Genomic DNA, 22,418 nt, shown 5'->3' with positions numbered 1-22,418 from the left:
GACTCGGAACGATCCTGTTACTGCGATCCAAATGCTCTGCAATTTCGTCTCTTATAATTGACTCCAGCATCTTCCCCACCACTGATGTCAGACTAACTGGTCTATAATTTCCCGTTTTCTCACTCCCTCCATTCTTGAAAAGTGGGATAACATTAGCTACCCTCCAATCCACAGGAACTGACCCGGAATCTATAGAATATTGGAAAATAATTACTAATGCGTCCACAATTTCTAGAGCCACCTCCTTAAGCACCCTGGGATGCAGACCATCAGGCCCTGGGGATTTATCAGCCTTGAGTCCCATCAGTCTACCCAAAACTTTTTCCTGCCTAATGTGGATTTCCTCCAGTTCCTCTGTCACCCTAGGATCTCTGGCCACTAGAACATCTGGGAGATTGTTTGTATCCTCCTCAGTGAAGACAGATCCAAAGTACCGGTTCAACTCTTCTGCCATTTCCTTGTTCCCCATAATAAATTCCCCTGCTTCTGTCTTCTAGGGACCCACATTTGCCTTGACTATTTTTTTCCTCTTCACATACCTAAAAAAGCTTTTACTATCCTCCTTTATATTATTGGCTAGTTTACCCTCGTACCTCATCTTTTCTCCCCGTATTGCCTTTTTAGTTATCTTCTGTTGCTCTTTAAAAGAGTCCCAATCCTCTGGTTTCCCACTCTTCTTTGCTATGTTATACTTCTTCCCTTTTATTTTTATGTTGTCCTTGACTTCCCTTGTCAGCCACGGGTGCCTCTTACTCCCCTCAGAATCTTTCCTCCTCTTTGGGATAAATTGATCCTGCAACTTCTGCATTATTCCCAGGAATACCTGCCATTGCTGTTCCAGTCTCCCCTGCTAGGGCCTCCTTCCAGTCAATTTTGGCCAACTCCTGCCTCATGCCTCTGTAATCCCCTTTGCTATACTGTAATACTGACACCTCCGATTTTCCCTTCTCCCTCTCCATTCGTAGAGTAAAACTTATCATATTGTGGTCACTGCCTCCTAATGGCTCATTTACCTCGAGTCCCCTTATCAGGTCAGGTTCATTACAGAATTGCTAAATCCAGAATTGCCTTCTCCCTGGTAGGCTCCAGTACAAGCTGTTCTAAGAATCCATCTCGGAGGCACTCCACAAACTCTCTTTCCTGGGGTCCATTACCAACCTGATTTTCCCAGTCTACCTGCATGTTAAAATCTCCCATGACCACCGTAGCATTACATTTGTGACATGCCAATTTTAGCTCCTGATTCAACTTGCACCCTATGTCGAGGCTACTGTTTGGGGGCCTGTAGATGACTCCCATTAGGGTCTTTTTACCCTTACAATTCCTCATCTCTATCCATACTGATTCTACATCTCCTGATTCTATGTCACTCCTTGCAAGGGAGTGAATATCATTCCTTACCAACAGAGCTACCCCGCCCCCTCTCCCCACCTGCCTGTTTTTTCTGTATGTCGTGTACCCCTGAATATTCAGCTCCCAACCCTGGTCCTCTTGTAGCCATGTCTCAGTGATTCCCACAACATCATACTTGCCAATGTCTAACTGAGCCTCAAGCTCATCCACTTTATTTCTTATACTTCGCGCATTTAAATACAACACTTTAACTTCGGTATTTACCCTCTCACACCGGTCACAATTGGCCCTGACCTTACTCTCATATCCCTTCTAGAACTTCCCTTCCCATTCATACGAGAGTCCTTTACAGTTTCTCCTGTATTCGCTTCCCCTTTAACTCCATCTCCATATTCCCAATTTGTCAACCCCTCCCCCCCACTACTTAGTTTAAAGCCACGCTTGTAGCACTAGCAAACCTGCCTGCCAGAATGTTGGTCCCCCTGCTGTTAAGGTGTAACCCGTCCCTTTTGTACAGGTCACCCCTACCCCAGAAGAGATCCCAGTGGTCCAGAAATCTAAATCCCTGCTCCCTGCACCAGCACCCTCAGCCATACATTCATATCCCCGATCTCTCTGTTCCTGCCCTCACCAGCACGAGGTACAGGCAGCAGTCCAGAGATAACCACCCTCGACGTCCTACTTCTCAGTCTTCTTCCTAACTCCCTAAACTCACGCTGCAGTGTCTCCTTCCTCTTCCTCCCGACGTCGTTTGTGCCCACATGCACAACCTTTAGAAAATCAGTTTTAGATAGATATTGGGTATTTGTAACACATATGCAAGTAATATCAATGAAAATTTCTTATAGGGCATAGAAGGATATGGAATAAATGCAAGCAGGTGGGAATAGTATAGAAAAGTATGATGGTTGTCACAGACATGGTGGGCCACAGGTTCTTCCATGTTTTACAACTCTATGACACTATGACCCTATTTTTCTGGCAATTTCTGGTTCAGTGCTGTAGAAACCAAACTTGAAACCCTATTTGTGCTCCATCTTTTGATTTTCTGTGTAATCACAGTCATTAGCTGAAGCTGAACAATTTCCTAATCCGCGTTGCCAACTTATGTTACATATACTATTTCGGTTAGCCATTTTCAGCTTTATAAATTTACACAATATTCTAAAGTTATATAAGTATAAAGTTATGAAATAACTATAAACATTTCTACTCATAAATGGTAATATACATCACAAGTTAAATATTTAGCTAAAGTCAAAAAGGCAGAAAGCATGAAAGTGAGAGATTTTAAGAAAAATCTATTCTAATTTATGTAATAGCATATCTCAGTTATACAGCAACTTAGAGCAAAATGTGGAGATGTAAATGTGATGAAGAAATTCTCAATTTTGCTGTCGAGGTTTGGTGATCAAGAAGATATTTTCATACATGCAGCGAAAGAAAATCATTGGGATCATTTCAATATTAATGATAATTCAATTTTCTAGGCCAGCCATCTGTGATCTATGATTTGTAGAATTTCTCCTCAATTGGCCTTTAAATTATGCCCACTTGCAACAGGAATTATATTTCCATCTATATTTCTCTTATTATTTTACCTCGGGTGGAAATCCTTTAGATTCTTAGAATGGAAACATTTTGTGCAAACCAACTATATACCAAGTCTCTAGGGTTTGGAATTACATCTCTATTTTTATGTAGGATTAAAGACATTTATATCAGACATTTTTGGCAGAACTCATTATCATTGTCTTTTCCCCATTTTGCTTCTGAAAGTCTTTTGTAAGAAGAGACATCCTCCATTTTCAAAAGATCTAAAACATACACCACCTCATTAAAATTCTTGGCATGATCCTCTCATCTAAATGTTGCTCGGGAATCCTTGGAGATTCATGTTATGAGAATTGTCAACTATCAGAATATTATTCCTCCCCTAAAAGCAAAATACGTCATGTTCTGCAATGTAAAGAGAATCAACAATCTTCAAAGATTGCATACATTATACATTATAAGTAAACATGATTTATGAAAAATAGTGCAAACTGATAAATTAGTGTGGAATTCTTAACATCTGATATACTTCGATAATAATTGTGGCGCGTCGAAAAGCCCGAAATAAAGGCGAGGAGCCAAGTATCTCGGGAGGGATTTATTTAGTGGTGTCTCTAGACCAGTCGCGTCTGCCAGAGAGAGAGCGCGCCTAAAATCCCGCCCTTTATCCTCGTAGCTAAGGGCCGCCCCCCTGGACTGCTCCAATTCCATGCCGAGAGGTTCGGTGGTGGTATGGCCCGACCCTTGGGAGCCACCACAGTGACATTTAATTATTGTCCCTACTTATAACGCAATAAAATAAGCTGTAAGCATGGTTTCTTCAGTGCATGGAAAACTGTCATAGGCAGAACTAATGGTACAGGTTATGACAATATTCAAACCCCATCTATGCCTGCTTCATAGTGCTCAAAGCTTACATAAACACGCGATAACATATGCCATAAGACTGAAGGGACAGACAAAAATTCTGACATGGACAAAGCTAACCAGTTCCTCCACATATTTCTCAACCTGTTTCATTGTTCATCAGACAATTCTCATGCTACTGGGTTCCTGATTCCAATCCTCTTCATCCTGTCTTTTTTTCATTTATTCATTTTTCAAGGTATGGCCACTGTAATCCTTCTGGTGAAAGTTCTCCCACAATACTGGTGGGTAGGGAGTTCCAGGTTTTAGGTCAGTAACAGGAACAGTGATATATTCAAGTAAAGACAACGTGTGACACATATGAGATGTGATAATATCCAAATTCAGTGCAAAAGTCAATTCAGGGGTGTCCAATGTTATCCTTTCTTTGTGTTAATGCAATAGTTTAATATAAATAAACAAATAACTCAATTTCAGAGGACAGTAAAGAGTTTGGCACAGGCTGCACTGTTATATGTTCTATGTAAAAGGACAGTCAAGAATAGAAAAATAGGAGCAGAACTAGGCCATGCTGCTACTATACTGACAGATAATGAAAGAAGATTTTCTGTCTTGAAGGTCATTCATTTCCTCCTTTAAGATATTATTTAAACCTACCTTTTTGATTAAGATTTTTGTCGTCTTCGTTATTTGTTGTTGTTGATACCCTGACATAGAAAAGAAAGTATTTGCATTATTACAGCACCTTTCATAATTTTACCATTTTACATGCACTGAAATACTTCTGAAATATAGAAAATGGTGCTTTAGATGACTAAGAATTAAGAGAATTTTACAGCACATGAGGTGGCTATTGTGTCAGTCACGTTGTGCCAGATCTCCAAAGAAACATTCATCAAAATCAATTTTTCTATCCTATCCTATTTTAATCAAGTATTTATCCTCATTGCTTCGGGAAGTATTTATTACTTTTACTGGTATAACTTATGTTCTGATAAACTCTTTTGAAAAATAAAGCCTCCTAATTTCTCAAACTCTGTTAGGAAAAATGTTAAATCTATGCATCAAAAATACTGTAACCAGCAAGAATGTTTTATTCAGATCCCTCCACATACTGCAACTTCCCCACCATCCCGCCTCCATCAATCCATTTTTGTTTAATTACTGTCTTTATTTTGTTCATTTTAAATTCTAGTAACTTATAAAGGTAACGTGATGATCATATGTTCATTAATTTCAGGATATTATACTCATATTTCAACTCTGGCTGATGTTCAAGAAAATGTCATGGAATATCTTCACGTTCTCAGCCGCCCAATGGTCATTAATCACGATCATGACATTATATGGACTGAGGCGTACATGGACAACGCTGTAAGTTTCTCTTCTACCATAGTGTATGATCAAGTATATGTGAATGTCAATCGCATAGGTCATTACATAGTACTCCTTTGTACAAAATTAAAGAACTTTAATTTATTAAGTTAGTTTACTTTAGAGCGGAAACAGGCCCTTTGGCTCACCGAGTCCGTGCAGACCAGCGATCCCTGCACACTAACACTATCTAACACATCCGAGGGACAATTTACAATTTTACGGAAGTCAATTAACCTACAAACCTGTACAACTTTGGAGTGTGGGAGGGAACCAGAGCACCCGGAGAAAACCCACACAGGTCATAGGGAGAACGTACAAACACCATACTGACAGCACCTGTGGTCAGGATCGAACTCGGGTCTCTGGTGCTGTAAGGCAGCATCTCGACCACTGCACCCCATGCTGCCCCTTTATGTTATTCTTTAAGTTAATTTTATCTGCTGTAATAATGTACCATCCCTGGAATCTCTTAAGGGCCTGCCCCACGTAGGCGATATTTTAGATGACTACAGGTGACTAGGCTGTCGCCACATGGTTGCCGGGGTGTCGCCTGGATGGTCATGAGTTGTCCCCAAAGAGTCGCCGCTGGATTTTCAGAATGTTTAAACTTTTTCGGCGACAGTTGGTTTGACGCCAATGAGCGTAGCTTGACGTATCCTGACGCAAGTGCTGTCGTAGGTTGTTGCCAGTGCTGACTTCAATGAATTCAAAATGTGGACTTGATCTGATCACCCATCAGTGTAATGTGTCCATAAATGATGTTACACTTGTATTCTGTTTAAAGTTTGAATTTTAAAGTTTGAAGTTTGAAGTTTATTGGAATTTATTGAAGTTTATTTCAATATATTTATATGCACTGTTGTATGTTCTTATCAACCTTTTAAATTTTTTTGTTTGTTTCAATATCAATAAAGGAAATTCTTGACATTTTGATGGAAAATTGATGTATGAAGTTATTGTATTTCAGAGTAGTTTCTCATGGCATCACTTTCAAATCGTCATGATGCAGAATGATTCGAAACCCTACCACAAGCCCCTTTTTATAAACTGGGTGAAACGTGAATTGTCTTCAGTTGTCTTCAGTCTTCAGAGTCGTAGCTTGTCATGGTGGATGTAGGTTGACTTCGGTTGTCGTAGGTTGTCGCCTCTGTGGCGGTAGGTTGTCGTAGGTGTCGTCGTAGGTTGTCATAGGTGCGGTTGTAGGTGGACGTCCTACTCGCGACGATTGGGTTGCCGGTTGTCGGTAGCTTGCCGTAGCTTGACGTCGACTAGGTGGTAGGTTGTTGTAGCTGGGCATTGACATTGTCGTAGGGGGGTCTAGTCCTCATTTTTTCGGCGACCTGCTACGACTATGACATTTGCTGATAGTCGGGTAAAAAATCGCCTAAGTGGGACAGGCCCTCTATGAACATATGACTCAGGTATAGGAGTAGGTCACTTTGTTCCTTTAATAAGATTGTGGCTAATCTGATTTGTAGCCTTAACCTGGGGTAACCTTTCACCAACTCTGTCTTAAAAAATAATTTCACTTATCTTTTAGGAAGAGAATTCCAAGCCTTACAATCCTCTGAGAGAAAAACAAAATCGTCTCATCTCTGTCTTAAATAGGCAATTCCCTTATTTTGTCCATTGATTTGATCTTACATCATAGCTGAAGAAGGGTCTTGACCCGAAACATCACCCATTCCTTCTCTCCAGAGATGCTGCCTGTCCTGCTGAGTTACTCCAGCTTTTTGTGTGTATCTTTGGTTTAAACCAGCATCTGCAGTTCCTTTTTACACGTTAAATAAGTCATTCTGAAGAGTTTAGCAGTGAAATTTAAAGTTGCAGAATTTTCAATTGGACTGATCAATTGTTTTTAGCTCTTCACTAGCTGTAATATGACCTAGAAAAATGTGGTGCATTATGCAGGTATTACGTATTGATAAAAGGAGTGCTAACTTTCTGTTACAAAGACGTCTAACCTGGATGCGACCCAGATTCTGCTGTAAATCCATTCATTCTTTCTAGCCTTTTCATCTACAGTAGATTAAATCTAACACAAAACTGTTAGTAAGTCACCAAGCTCAGGAAGGCAGATAATTGACTAGGCACAAGGGCATATAAGAGTGGAAAAGGGAGATTATTTGCTGCTGTGTACTGTCCACACTTTTGGAACTTTTCTCTCTTGTTAAATTGCATTCTTTCAGAGATCCAAAATGATCCACCAGCCTCAATAGTGGGGACTCACCCATAGTTTCAAATTATTTTTTTGTGTCATTTTTTTAAAATTTCAAATTATCTGTCAACTTCTATCTGAGGGAATGGGCTGCTCCCAGAGACCAGTCGGTCCTTTTAAAGGTAGTTACATGGAGATTTTATTATTTGAAGCTCTTCATCTGTGGAAAATTCAAAGAGTGTCATTCTGAATTACCAACAGTCTATTCCCAGGATATGCCCATTATATTTTTTAGTGTGTTGCATTGGTTTCAATGAGATCCAACACTTGGTTATAAGAAAATGCTGCATACTTTACCTGGGAGCAACATTTGGGATTTGTTTCTACAGAGCTAGAGTTATGGCTATTTTATCATTTCAGTTTCTAAGCCTAGATTGGTTACATTTTCCAATAAATATTATATATGAAAAAAAAAACAGAATAATAGTGATTGCATAGATTGTCATTCTGTACCTGCAGAACCAGCAGTGCCCCGATTTTGGCATTGCTTACCTGCAGTACTTCCACCAATTCAGCAAGATCTTGGATCTGAGAGGAAATCAAGGAAATATCCTAAGGAAAAGGAGCACTGTGTTCTTTGGATTCTGTCATGTTGTGTGAATACATTTGTCAGTTATTTAAAACGTAATAGTCTAATCTAATATAAATATAATTTCTTCCTCATGATCGGCAAATGGTGAAAATATATGGTGCAATTTAATATTACGTTACTTTCACACCTGCTTGATTAATTTTATCAGTTATTGTTTTTTATCATTCTGTTGCTTAATGTGACTCAATATTCTGTAACTTACTAGTTGTAATTTACTCTCCTCAATCCTTGTCCTGTGCTCATTATCATCGTCCCTTTACAACATCATCACCATATCATACTCATCAATGCTAACTGCTACAGTCTATGGAGGTAACCACAACATGTGTTGACATTATTTTATGTTGATTTCTGAAATCAATTGTCATTGCCTTGAACTGTGGTGCATTGTGAGTATATAAAGTGATGGTGTATTTGTATAGTGTGACCTGCATGAAGTTGGTTATGTTTATTCATTGTTTAGGAAAATAGAATAACATGGTCAGAAATTTCTTCAAAGGTTACAAACCAAATATTAAAGATTCACATGTTTGCAGTTAACTCAATAATGCCGGTCTTTCTAAGATGTCCTGAAAAAAATTGGTTCCATTAAGTAATTCTGCAAATGGTAAATTAATTTATTTTGATTTCTCAAACTGAAAGCTTTGTGTGCAAATGCTTCTTAAGCGGAGATGTCTCTTAGCAGTATGAGCTTCAAAAAACAATCCTATAATAAACACTTCATGCAGTGTTTTGCAAACCAGTACATCTGGATCATTTATCTCACTTGGGTAGTTTGTAGGAGAAACAGGACATGTTTTTACTCAAAAACTTCATTTATTTTTAATCACAAACAATATACATTGAAGTGTTGCCCTTCCCCCTTGTGGTGCTGTCTGACATCTTGTGTTTTCTGTGCATATTCATAAGATTGTATGAATTTTTTACAACATATCTCTTAAACCATCATACAATACAATACAATACAATACAATACAATATATCTTTATTGTCATTGTACAGGGGTACAACGAGATTGGGATTGCGCCTTCCATACGATGCAATAAATTAATTAGCTAATCAGTATAAATTTATACAACCCAGTGAAACAAAATTAGAAACAGATTTAAAACAGTATAAAGTTCAAGTAGGTCTGTGCCGGTTCACTGTGCGATGCGTTTTAAATATTAACATAGACATCATGCCACGTGATCTATTCCACTTGAGATCCATTTTATAATCATAGGTCCTGGAGCAGTTTCATGCCTTGCCCATCTGTGTTATCCTTGCAATCATTCATCAGGTCTTTTTATTTATGTGTAATCATCTGTTTATTTGACAGCTGTTTCAATCAGCTGCACAGAGTCTGCTGCTCATGACCACAGTGGCTATGCCAGTCTTCAGCAGAAAAAATGAAACGGTAAGTGCCATTCATCACCCCTCTGCTCAGCCTTAGTTTCTATACACTTGTCAGTGTTAAACATCAGACAATAACAATCCAAGCAGCACAGATATCACTTTGGGAATTAATTTAGAAAATATATAAACTGAAATGATACATAACTTTCCCTCACATTTAAGTACATAGTGTAAAGTTCACAAAAGATTTTATTGGATATAATCAGTCCCTTAATTGTAAAAAAATGGCAACAAACATCTCAGGTGCACTCAGTCTTCTAATTGCTCTTGAGTGATTCCAACTAGTCCAGTCCTCAACTCCAGCGATACAAATTTTCAAAATTACCTCAGATAATGCTGGAAAATTATGAATAGCTGCCAATGCCCATTACTCCCACTACTGGGAACACCTAATTAACTTTGTCTCAATGGTTCTAAATCCCAGATTAATCCTTATAGCTGAAGTGTGGATAGCATCTCTCAGTGACAGTAACAAACTGAGATTCCATCCTAGCAAAATGCTTCATATCTTTCACCTGTTTCTCAACATTAGGCATCTCCCTAATGCTTCTAGTTTGTAACTAATGGTGTACTGACCATCTCCCTGTATTCTAGTTTAGTTTAGAGATACAGCGCGGAAACAGGCCCTTCGGCCCACCGAGTCCATGCCGACCAGCGATCCCGGCACACTACCACTATCCTACACTAGGGACTAATTTACAATTATACCAAGCCAATTAACCTACGTCTTTGGAGTGTGGAAGGAAACCGGAGCTCCTGGAGAAAACCCACGCTGGTCACGGGGAGAACGTACAAACTTCACACAGACAGCATCCGTAGTGAGGATCGAGCCCGGGTCTCTGTAAGGCAGAAACAGTTCCGCTGTGCCACTGTGTCATCCTCTCTTGGGTGGAAATCAATCTAGCTTCAGTCCAATGTATGTACGCACCACATGAAGCATTCAAGCTCAAATGACAACTGCATTTTATAATAGTAATAATAAGGAGTGATATAGGCAGTGACTTTAAGATGTTTATCTTTTGTGACTTAATTTGCCCTCTCATATCTCAATAGAGAGCACATGGTATTCTCCTGGGAGTTGCGGGTTCAGATGTTCCACTGAGAGAACTATTGAAGTTAGCTCCAAGGTATAAGGTATGTTGTAAACTGCATCAAGAATATGGTCTGGAAGAATAGAAGAAAAAGTTTGAAGCTCCACATTAATTAATGTATTGCATTATTTTCTTTCATTATTAGTTAAGAAGAAATGAATAGGTTCAGATTTTATAATTAAGCAGAAAATAAATGTAAAAAATACTCTACTGCACAAGATTTTTCAGGGGTTGTTTCAGACTTTTGTGCATCTCATATTTTCAAAATATTTAATTGACTTGAATCTGAATTGTCTCTGTCTCCAAATATGTGACGTGTGTGGTGTAGTATTCCCTTTTTCACTAATACGTAACTGCTCCCCAATATCACAACGGCTCCTGTTGTTTTGTTAATTGCTGCTTCATGTGAGAGTCTTGCAGCAGGAGGCAGGTTGAAGCTATGCTTCAAGTACATTTTTGTTACACTGGTTTGATATACGGATTTTGAGTGGTGTCTATAGTGTGGTATCTTGATTCTGTGCCCTCCCAAGAGACATTCAGTATGACATTTAGAGAAATAAACATAAGCTGATGGAAGAGCTTTCAATAGATGCACAGTTTAACCAACCACAATTTCCTATCAAACAAGGCGAAAAGCATCACGTTTATGAAGATTAGAATTCTATATTGGGCATTTTTCTTGCTATCACTTCATGCAGCAGAGCATTGACTTTGCCTTTCAGCAAATGGGGTCAGGACAAAATTATTCAGTTTATAGTCATAGAGTCATACAGCATGGAAGTATGCTCTTCAGTACCAGTTTGGTACTCATTTGTATTAATTCCATCTTCCAGCACTTCACCTGTAGCCTTCTATGTACAGGCAATTCGGTGCTTGTCTAAACATTTCTTAATTGAAGTCAGCGATTATGCTCCCAGCAGTTCCTTAAGCAATGTATTCCAGGTACTCACCACTCTCTGAGTAAAACATGTCCCGCTCATAGCCCCTGTACTCTAAATCCATGTCCTCTAGTTTTATCTATCTCTGATTTGGAGAATAGTTTCCTAGAGTATACCCTATTTATACCACGTATAATTATACATTCCTCATCGTGTTCCCTCATAACCATAATTCCAGGTAAAACAGATCTCTCTCCAGTCTGTCTTCATAACTTTGAAATTCCATCCCATACAACGTACTGATGAATTCCACTGTGATTCAAAGATGAGGCAAAGATTCATGTTACCTTCTCCAACCTGACGTTCTGCATTTGGTGCTCATGATGTGGCTTCCTATGCAGAATGAGAACAAGAGCAGACCAGGCAGCTGGTTTGCAGCGCACCTGCACTCTGTCCATAATGAACATCCTGTGCTCACAGTTGCTCGCCATTTCAATTCCCATTCATATCCCCACATAGACCTGTCCATCTTTGGCCTTCTTCACTGCCACAGTGAGACCCAATGAAAATTAGAAAAAAACAACACCTCATATTCCACGGGTGGTCTGCAAACTAATGGTATGAACAATGTTTTCCAATTTCAGGTACCTCTTGCCTCCTTTGTTCCCTCCTTGTCTCCTTCCGATCCATCCCTGGTCCTCCAATTTTTGTTCCCATATCCCTTTCCAGCCACCCATCACTCATTTCTGTCCTCCTCCCTCTCCCTTCTCAAACCACTTAGTACCCAAATATCGAATCCACCCTAACTCATCTGCCTCTATCTGTCCATCATCCTTTTCCCCTCATCAGTCCACCAATTATGTACTGGCCCCTATCATACCCATCCCCTTCTCTTTTTGTTACTGTCTATTTTCCCTCTTCACTCACAATTCCAATGCAGAGTCTCAACATGAACATCAATAATCCCCTTCCATCTGACCTGCTGAATTTCGTCCGGCAGTTGATTTTTTGCTCAAGATTCTGCAGTCTCTTTAGTCTCCATTCTGGTAAATATCTCCTGCAACCTCTTCAACGCTATCACATCTGTTCTTTACCAACAAACACAATTTCACTCTTTTATATTTAGTTGTCCAATCTTTCATCCACCTGTTGGTTCTTCCTTTCCAAAGAATGAAAACTTTAAGTTTATAAAATATTTTTTATAATTTTTTTTAAAATCCGCAATTTCTTACTTTGTTAAAATAATATCTTGCCAGAAAAACGGGTGAGATCTTTTGAGGTGATGGTAAAACCAAATTTCCCAATGGTTTACTCAGCCATTTTGAAGAATATAAATACACCACCAACAGCTGGATGGAAAAGGAGTGTTTTAAAATCACTGATGAACAGTTGTATTTTTATCCGGTAATGATTTATATTCAAAAAATGGGAAAACTAAAATCTTACTGGCTTACTCAGATTTTTGTCCGGTCCACTTTCCCATCTTATCAGAAAGGCAACTCAGCTGCCAATTTTTCTTCTCATTGAGACATTTGTCCATTTCACACAACTACTCTTTATTGCATTTTGCATTTTTACTTTTCTGCTCCATTGAACATGCACCATCATCCTATTTGATATAGTTCTCCTACCTTCCTCCTCATCACTGCAGTTAACATCTATAATTATTCAATCAGGGCTATTTTGGCAACTGTATTTTCTCAATTTCCTTCATAGTTGTCACTGCTGTTTAAATTGTTCATCCCTTTATCTTGCTTTTTCATGCAGCTTGGAGTCCATGGTTATGCATTTCTGAATACCAATAATGGTTACATACTTGCCCATCCTGATCTCCGACCTTTAGTAAGTAATTGTAATCATTTTATGTGGATGTACACACATGTTTGCAGTGGGAAGGAACAGAATGAAATGAGTTAATTTCATGTGAGATGTTTAGAGTGGGTGGCTTTCTGGTCATATTCTTTGCAAGAGCAATGCATAATGACAAGCTTGAAAGTAACCTGTCTTAAAAAAGAGTGCAACTGCTGTTTAAAAAGACAATGCAATTACACGTTGAACAATCAAAAAAGGATTTGAAAAATCTGTTTTCAACTTCATATGGAGGAAGTGTTTAATTTGGCACCCGAGCTGGTAATTGGTAAATGATTGTATGAGAGTCTCCCTAATTTGTGGATAGATCTCCCGCACTTTGAGCAAGCGGGGAGGAAAATATGTAATGTAGCAAAGTGTACCTCATAACTGTCACAAGTAAAATCACAACTTTTCTTACATTAGGGTGAGCAGCACTTCCTCTTGGGGCTGCTTCTTCCCTGAAATGCTTACAATTTTCAATACCATCAACTTGCTCAAGCATCCCAGGACCTGGGCTATTCGTATCCTCTGCTTTGGCTGCAGTACGCATGCCCAGTGCTAGCGTGTGTAGATCTGTCCTCTGATTAAATAGCTGCAAGTATTACAAGCAGTGGGATTTGATGTTGGTGGGTGATGGGATGAGGTAAATTGAACTGCGTATGACTGAAAGAGCAATCCTCTTAGAATGGTATTTGAAGATGTAATTATTGATCTTGCCTCACTTGTGATGTGCTAAATTTCTTCTGGCACTACAACTACCTTAAATTTGTCATTGCATGTTTGGAGGAACAGTCTCCCCCAAGAAAGAGGAAGTCTCCTAATTTACATTCCACCATTGTTCAAAAATCTAGCTGCCTACTATTTCCCATGGTTCAGACTTAAAAATTCTAGAAATACTCAGCAGGTCAGTCTATCAAGTGGAGTCTTCAGGTTATTAACATTTCTAATCAACTTACTTTTTCTCAGGACAGATTTAGTTGTAGAACTAATGTAAAATTTTAGTTGCAAAACAAATGCACCTTCCCTTTTTGCTGTAAGTAGTGCAAGTCAATAATGATACTAAGCCTCCTGCTGGCATGTAATGCCAGCAAAAAGCGTGGGCAATTCTGGCTGCATGTAGAAATCTTTATAATGAGCTGGCAGCATAGAATTGATGTGCTGTCTGCATTTCACTGAACACAGATATGTTAATTATGCATTGGGATTCCTATCTGGTGTGTTGGCTATTTTATTTAACCCACAGCCTTTTTAGCAAAAATCTAAAGGCATAAATACTGCTGATTATTATGTTCCCTAATGTTACAGCGCAGCACCAAAGTGTACTGCGTGAATCTGTACACCAGAGTACACCAAAGTGTACTCTAAATGAATCTGACCTAAAAATGTAGCATATCTGAGCATGGTACTAGCTTAACTGACAGAGACATACTTGAGACAGAAAATGTACCATCTGCAAATTGCATGCCAGTTACTTACTCAAGCTATCTGTGCCCCTCCTAATTTTATAAACCACAATATGGTCACACCTCACTCTACTTTGCTCAAAGGAAATATCCCCAGTATATCCAATCTGTCCTTATAACTCAAGTCCACGCAACATCCTTGTGTATCTGTTCTCCACTCTCCTGAATTTAAAATAAATTCATCCTATGATAATTGCAACTGGCAATGCTCACAATAATCTTATCAATAATCTCAGAATCTTAACAAGATGGTGCACGAGCGTGATGACTCTTTGCATGTTGTCCCTACTTACATCCGTTTGTGTATGGTGTGATTTGTTTGGATATCATGCAAAAACAAAATTCACTTCATGTCAATACAAGTGACAATATTAAACCAAGATCAACCAATACCAATAAAAACAAGCCCCACACTCTTCTCCACCTTATGTTCCAATGTTAACATTGTACAGACAGATCTCCAATACACGATTGCTGTGTTCCTAAGAAACCTCTGTTATAATAAGCAATACCATTATGAAAATAATTGTTTCAATGGGGAAAATCAGATTAGGGGGTCAGAGAGTTTCAAACTTGCAATAACAAAATCATTTATCCCTGATTTTCAAAAATAAAGGTATTTTTAATGGCAATAAGCTTATTTTTGTTATTTAAAAAAAATATATTGATGGCCATATGTAGCATTGTTTAATAGAGTATCGTTGCACAATTGTAAAATAAACCATTGAAGCTGTAGAAGTGATTACTTGACAATTTCAAAGGTTCCTGCAATGAAAGGAGCAAATGGGTTATTCAGAGATAATGGCGCCTGATTGGAATGGTAGGCTACATGGTAACAATTCTTCCCAAGGTGACTTTTTCTGCTTGTCAGTTTTCAAAGTAGCTTTTAAGTGGTTTACTAGTTCCCGAATAAAATTGTGTTATGACCAATTAGACCTGTGTAATACAAATAGTATTCCCTAATTCATCGATTGTGTTATATGTATCCAATTTGTGTTGTGGAGATATGCATTATAGCTGAACTACCTGTGTTATTAAAGAACCATGGAGCATGCACTCTGCTGACTTTTGCCAATGTTCAACATCTCCTTGGTCACCTTGAATTGTAGGTATTTCCTTGGACAAATTGCAGCCATAATGCACCTCCCCCTTATGAGGTACGGCCTGCTTTAAGAAAAATAGACTTAGGTTTAACCATTTTCATTAGTGGTCTCTCTCCCAAGCTATAAAGGCAAAAGAAAGCACGATTGGCACTGACTATATGCAACAATTATATCAAAGCAGACCATATGAAATAATATTGAAGCAACTGATGTGAATTAATTATTCACTGCAGATTCATCATTCCCTTCCATGCATGAAGAATAACACCTCAAACTAGGCATCTGATCTACCAGGTAGCAGTGATTCTTTCCCTACTGTGGATTCCTGAGACATGGATTACCTACTGCAGGGACCTCAAAAGCTTTTTTTCACAAAATCCTCCAAACCCTCTGGCAAAATAATTGAACAAACTTCAATGTGCTTTCTCAGCTAACATTCCAACATTGAAACCTTCACTATACACTACCAGCTCCAAATATCTCACTCACATGTCTAACATAAGATTCCCAAATTAGAATGTTTATTCCAAGTTTTCTCACAGAAAGGGAATAATTACCATGAGGATAGAGGACAATATTAAAGGATGTACTTAAATCCTCCTCGATAAAGTAAAACATCCTTGCCACTTGTGGGAATCCCTTGACTACAAATGATCAAAATGGAGAAACTACACACCCATCCTTCTCACCCTGTAATTCTAGCCCCATTTATGAGGGAGTTTGTGAATCCTATGTTAGCTTCATCAGCTATTTCAGAATCCTCAGAACTGAATTGAATCAAGCCATTATCAATCCAAAGGGACTGCCTAGGAAATAGAATTAGTGAACCCAGTGATCATTCTTGTATTCTTACAATTTACTTCCTTAAAATATTATTGCGTTATCCAGCTAGAGTAAGAGAAACTTCACCCCTTTAAGATAATGGCATGATCAAAAGGGAGCAAATAGAGTTATTCTTCATTAAATAAAAATCTGAATTCTCCCAGGCAATATTTAAGAAATTACATGCGAGCCAATCACAGCTCCACATCTGCTTTCCTCATTAATTCAAGGACTGAAAGTATGATTGTAGAATTGCTTTAGTTGTTGGACACCCCCACACTACTGAGTTGCCATGGAGGCGCCCACAACTAGTGACACAAAGAAAAATAATCTCTAAACCTCAACATTTTCAAAATAAAAATAATGAAAGTAAAAAAGTGAATAAATATGCATAATAAAAGCAGGTGTAACGTGAATCTGATTGGTAGCACCAAAAAATCCATAAAAAGGGCATTCTGAATGTTCACTCCTAATAGAGTCATAGAATGATACAGTGTGGAAACAGGCCCTTCGGCCCAACTCGCCCACACCGGCCAACAATGTCCAGCTACCCTAGTCCCACTTGCCTGCACTTGGTCCATAACCCTCCAAACCTGCCCTAGTCATGTACCTGTCCAACTGTTAAACGATGGGATAGTCCCAGCGTCAACTCCTCCTCTGGCAGCTTGCTCCATACACCTACCACCCTCTGCGTGAAAAAGTTACCCCTCGGATTCCTATTAAATCTTTTCCCCTTCACCTTGAACCTATGTCCTCTGGTCCTCGATTCACCCTACTCTGGGTAAAAGACTCTGTGCATCTACCCGATCTAATCCTCTCATGATTTTGTATACATACATATGATCTCCCCTCATCCTCCTATGCGTCAAAAAAATAGAGACCCAGCCTACTCAACCTCTCCCTATAGCTCACATCCTCTAGTCCTGGCAATATCCTCGTAAATCTTTTCTGAACCCTTTCAAGCTTGACATACTTCCTATGACATGGTGCCCAGAACTGAACACAATATTCTAAATGCAGTCTCACCAACGTCTTATACAACTGCAACACGACCTCCCAACTTCTATACTCAATACTCTGACTGATGAAGGCCAAAGTGCCAAAAGCCTTTTTGACCCCCTTATCTACCTGCAACTCGACCTTCAAGGAACCATGCACCTGCACTGAGAGACCCCTCTGCTCTACAACACTACCCAGAGGCCTACCATTTACTGTGTAGATCCTGCCCTTGTTCGACGTCATAAAATGCAACACCTCACACATCTCAGTATTAAATTCCATCAACCATTCCTCCGCCCACCTGGCCAATCGATCCAGATCCTGCTGCAATCGTTCACAACCATCTTCACTATCTGCAAAACCACTAACGTTTGTATCATCAGCAAACTTGCTAATATTGCCCCATATGTTCTCATCCAAATCATTGATGTAGATGACAAACAGTAATGGGCCCAGCACCGAACCCTGAAGCACACCAATAGTCACAGGCATCAATTCTGAGAAGTAACCTTCCACCATTACCCTCTGCTTCGTTCCATGGAGCCAATTTGCTATCTATTCAGTTATCTCTCCTTGGACCCCATTTGCTATCCATAATCCAATCTGAGTTTCATTTCCAGCCTGTCGGCAAAACTCAGAATACAGCTAGTTCTACTGTAATACACATCTCCATAACACAAATTGGATATAACATGATTGATGAATTTGGGAACATTGTTTGCATTATGCCATCCGGTATAGGGGGAAGAACACCTGTTTCCGTGTTTCCATTCCCAGCACCAATTGGATGGTGTTGTCACTGAACTCAGATGGTACTTTAGAGTCATAGAGTGATAAAGTGTGGAAACAGGCCTCTCGGCCCAAATCTCCCACACCGGCCAACAATGTCCCAGCAACCCTAGTCCCACTTGCCTGCACTTGGTCCTTAACCCTCCAAACCTGTCATATCCATGTACCTGTCCAACTGTTTCTTAAACAATGGGATAATCCCAGCCTCAACTACCTCCTCTGGCAGCTTGTTCCATACACCTACCTCCCTCTGTGTGAAAACGTTACCCCTCGGATTCCTATTAAATCTTTTCCCCTTCACCTTGAACCTATGACCTCTGGTCCTCGATTCCCCTACTCTGGGTAAAAGACTCTGTGCATCTACCCGATCTATTCATCTCATGATTTTGTATACCTCATAAGATCTCCCGTCATCCTCCTGCGCTCCATGGAATAGAGACCCAGCCTACTCAACCTCTCCCAATAGCTCACACCATCTAGTCCTGGCAACATCCTCGTTAATCTTTTCTGAACCCTTTCAAGCTTGATAATATCTTTCCAAAAAACATGGTTCCCAGAACTGAATACAATATTCTAAATGCGGTCTCACCATGGGTGACCATGGGTGTTCATTGAAATTGACAAGCAATGCTTCTATTGACATTTATGCAAATATACTATATTCACCCATGTAACAGATAGCCTTTAGTACTTTTAGCTTGCAGTAACAAAAATAAATTTGTTGCTATCAAAAAGACCTCAATTTTTGAAAATTTTGTTTGAAAAATAATTTGTTATTGCGAGTCTGAAACTCTGTAGCCTCTAATCTTCCTTCTCCCATTGACACAATTGTCTTTATATCACGATTTTCTATAACGTGACACTTCGTAGGAACACAACAATTTTGTTATCACAGAACTGCCTGCAATATCTTTAAATTGTTGATTCCTTTAGAACCATCCTCTCTGCACCACTTCCATGGTTGAGATTGTCTCTGCCAACAATTCTTTTTACATAGAGCAAACTGGAGTTGCAATGAATACAATGCTACAGCAGTACATTTGAAAGCAGAGCATGCTCCCTAATAGAAAAGCTGCTTTGTCTCATTGATGAGGAGGAAAATAACTTCAGATGCTGGTCCAAACCGTTTGAAGAAGGGTCTCGACCTGATACGTCACCTATTCCTTCTCTCCTGAGATGCTGCCTGACCCGCTGAGCTACTCCAGCCTTTTGTGATACCTTCGATTTGTCTCATTGATGAAGTGATTTGTAATGATGGCAATTTTGTCGTTCTGTGACATTTCAAATTTTATTGATAAATGTTCTAATCTGCAAGGTGCAGGGAGATCTTCTGCACACTCTGTGAGGACAGTGGGGAGGAATATCTTTCGGGATTTCATTGCAAGGTGTCAAACGTCTTAGATCTGAGTGTAGTGAGCAAAAAGTTACTTTGTTAGTTAGTTTACAACACGTTATTACTAACTACTTTTTAGTTAATTGCTTTGTATGAAAAATAACAACTGTTTGGAAACACTGAACTAGTCTGTCAGTATCCATTTCAATTTATCTTGCAATAACTTTTTAGGGCAAGGTGCTACATTCAAATAAATAAATGAATGGATTTTCAAATGTCCTATCACATAAACTTTTTCAGTCAGAGAGTTGTAAATCTGTGGAATTCTCTGCCTCAGAAGGCAGTGGAGGCTAATTCTCTGAGAGTGAGAGAGTTAGATAGAGCTCTTAAGGATAGTGGAGTCAGGGGGTATGGGGAGAAGGCAGGAATGGGGTACTGATTGAGAATGATCAGCCATGATCACATTGAATGGTGGTGCTGGCTCGAAGGGCCGAATGGCCTACTCCTGCACCTATTACCTATTGTCTATTTAATTATCATAAGGACCTGTTCAATTTGTCACATTTAGATCGTTCTTTCCTTCTTTTCAGCAAGTCAAGGTGCCACATGATTACAGACAGCTGCTAACTGGTGGGAGACCAGGCATTCTGTATCCCCATAAAGTATGGTCTTGTCATTATTGGACAGTTATTAATTAATCCATCACGAAGGGTAGAAATTGGGTCATTGAAAACAACAGTATTGGTGTGGCAAATCCTCCTTCAGATTCACAGTCTGAAGCTGTTGAAGTGCTTATTTTTCACTTTTCCTCTTGCTAAGAATGATGAACTTACTGGATGGTGATGAAAGAGCAAGTCTATCATTCCATTTAATATTCCCTGTCACCAGCTCAAATTCTAATCGCATGCTAAAATGTTCCTTTAGTTTACTGCACAGGGGTGTGGTTTGCTCAATTTGCTAAAAAGTTGTAAATTAATCTGAACATTATCCAATCATTAATAAACATCACCACAGCTATCCTTATGATGGAAGGAAGATAATTACCTTCTTCAAGCACATTAAAGAGTATTATCTTATCTGACGCTGAACCACATAAATATACGTTCGGGCAGATGACCGTATATTTTCAGAGGTGGGTTTTAAGGAACCTCTGAAAAGAAGAGGGGCAGAGACATTTAGGCAGGTGATTTCTAAACTTAGGGCTTTGGCAGCATCCTTCACATCTACCAGTACAGGAACGTACAACCACCGTGATGATCAAGAGATCAACATTGGAGAAGTGAAGACATCTAAGGTCTGGTGTTGGAGGAGATGGCAGAGAGGGAGGTAGAGAAGCTGACAACGATGGCTATTTTTAAATCAAGGTGATGTTAACCTGGAGCCTGGGTAGATCAGCAATCACAGGGTAATGGGTGAATGGGATTTGATATGAGTTAGGACATGGATAACAGAATTATAAATGACGGTGAAGGAGACCCTGGCACTAAAAAAATAAGATGGGAATTGATGCTGTCATTTTATTTGATGTTGTTAAGGGGCATCATGTAGATGGAAAAAGGAGGAGGCTGCTTGCAGATCCTTGAGGGTCAACAGAGGTGATGATGTAGGTACAGCAAGAGAAGCCACTAAGATACCACATCTGCAGCTACTCTTTACATATTCACAAAGACATTAACAATCCGTGAACCTGGTTTTATTTTTGTAAACTGTTTTCTCTTTCAGGCACGGTGCTATTGAATGTGCCCAATTAACACCACAGGAAGACAAGAGTTCAAGTCCTTTTCAGTATTATTCTGAAATTTCCCTTAGGAAATACACAAAAGTGTCTCAGATAATTTTCACCTGCTCCCTTTGGAGAATGTCTGACCTTCAATACATGCTTCCCTCCTGTCTTCTTCTGCCACTTCATAAGGTCTGAGAGTACAATAGAATTGACTAGAAATTGTGCCCTACTGTGGTAAAATACATATCAGTTCCAGTGTTTTATACAGCTATGAACAAGTCCTCACGATCCTTGTACTCATGTTGATTCATTCTTACTAATTTCAGTATAGTGATGGAAAGAAAATTAAGCCAAAACCAAATTATAACAGTGTGGATCTGTCAGAGGTGGAATGGGAAGATGAAGATGAAATTGTGAGTTGTTTATGCCTATTTTTTGTTTCTATTTTTCCTTCCACATCTTTATTCATGTTTCACACACTGATTTAATCTGCTTATAAAACTTTCAATGTTTTTAACCTTGAAATTAAACACATTCTCCTAATGTTCTCTCGGCAGTCATCCAATAATGAATCATGCATAATCCTAAAATAATCCACAGCTCTGTGGCCCTATTCTAATCTTCAGTGAATTCTGTTCACCCATTACTTCTGCACTTGTATATCAACCTTGGTACTCATTTTACTGATATCTCAATTTTGTAATTCTCGTCCTCGTGCTTAAGTCCATTAATGGGCTTTGCTTTAACCAATCTCTCTCATCTCTTCCAATCCAACAATCCTCCGATATTCCTCCAATTTGAGATCCTTTTAAAAACTCATTTAACCCACCTTTGGCAGTTAGGCCTTCAGTCATTATACCGAAAGGTCTAAAGATGCCTGGTAAACATCTTTATCAATATAATTTTCATTTTTACTTCAAGACTTCCTTAAAATTTTGCCTCTGACCAGTCAACTGTTAACTTGTTCTAATTTCTTTACAAGGTTCTGGGACAATTTTTGTCTCATC

The 22,418-nt window shown here is 39.2% G+C and overlaps 1 protein-coding gene across 1 annotated transcript in view; it reads left to right on the top strand.

The window, feature by feature from the left end:
* LOC144603346 (voltage-dependent calcium channel subunit alpha-2/delta-4-like) overlaps nucleotides 1-22,418 on the top strand; it is a 74,770-nt gene that overhangs the window by 38,534 nt on the left and 13,818 nt on the right. The window contains exons 13-17 of the mRNA XM_078416489.1: nucleotides 5,015-5,148; nucleotides 9,283-9,360; nucleotides 10,413-10,493; nucleotides 13,096-13,170; nucleotides 21,738-21,824. Coding sequence (XP_078272615.1) covers nucleotides 5,015-5,148; nucleotides 9,283-9,360; nucleotides 10,413-10,493; nucleotides 13,096-13,170; nucleotides 21,738-21,824 — 455 coding nt within the window. The remainder of the gene's footprint in view (nucleotides 1-5,014; nucleotides 5,149-9,282; nucleotides 9,361-10,412; nucleotides 10,494-13,095; nucleotides 13,171-21,737; nucleotides 21,825-22,418) is intronic.

The sequence above is a fragment of the Rhinoraja longicauda genome, chromosome 20, assembly GCF_053455715.1.
Source record: "Rhinoraja longicauda isolate Sanriku21f chromosome 20, sRhiLon1.1, whole genome shotgun sequence".
NCBI lineage: Eukaryota > Metazoa > Chordata > Chondrichthyes > Rajiformes > Arhynchobatidae > Rhinoraja > Rhinoraja longicauda.
This window is presented reverse-complemented; position numbering and strand designations above follow the sequence as displayed.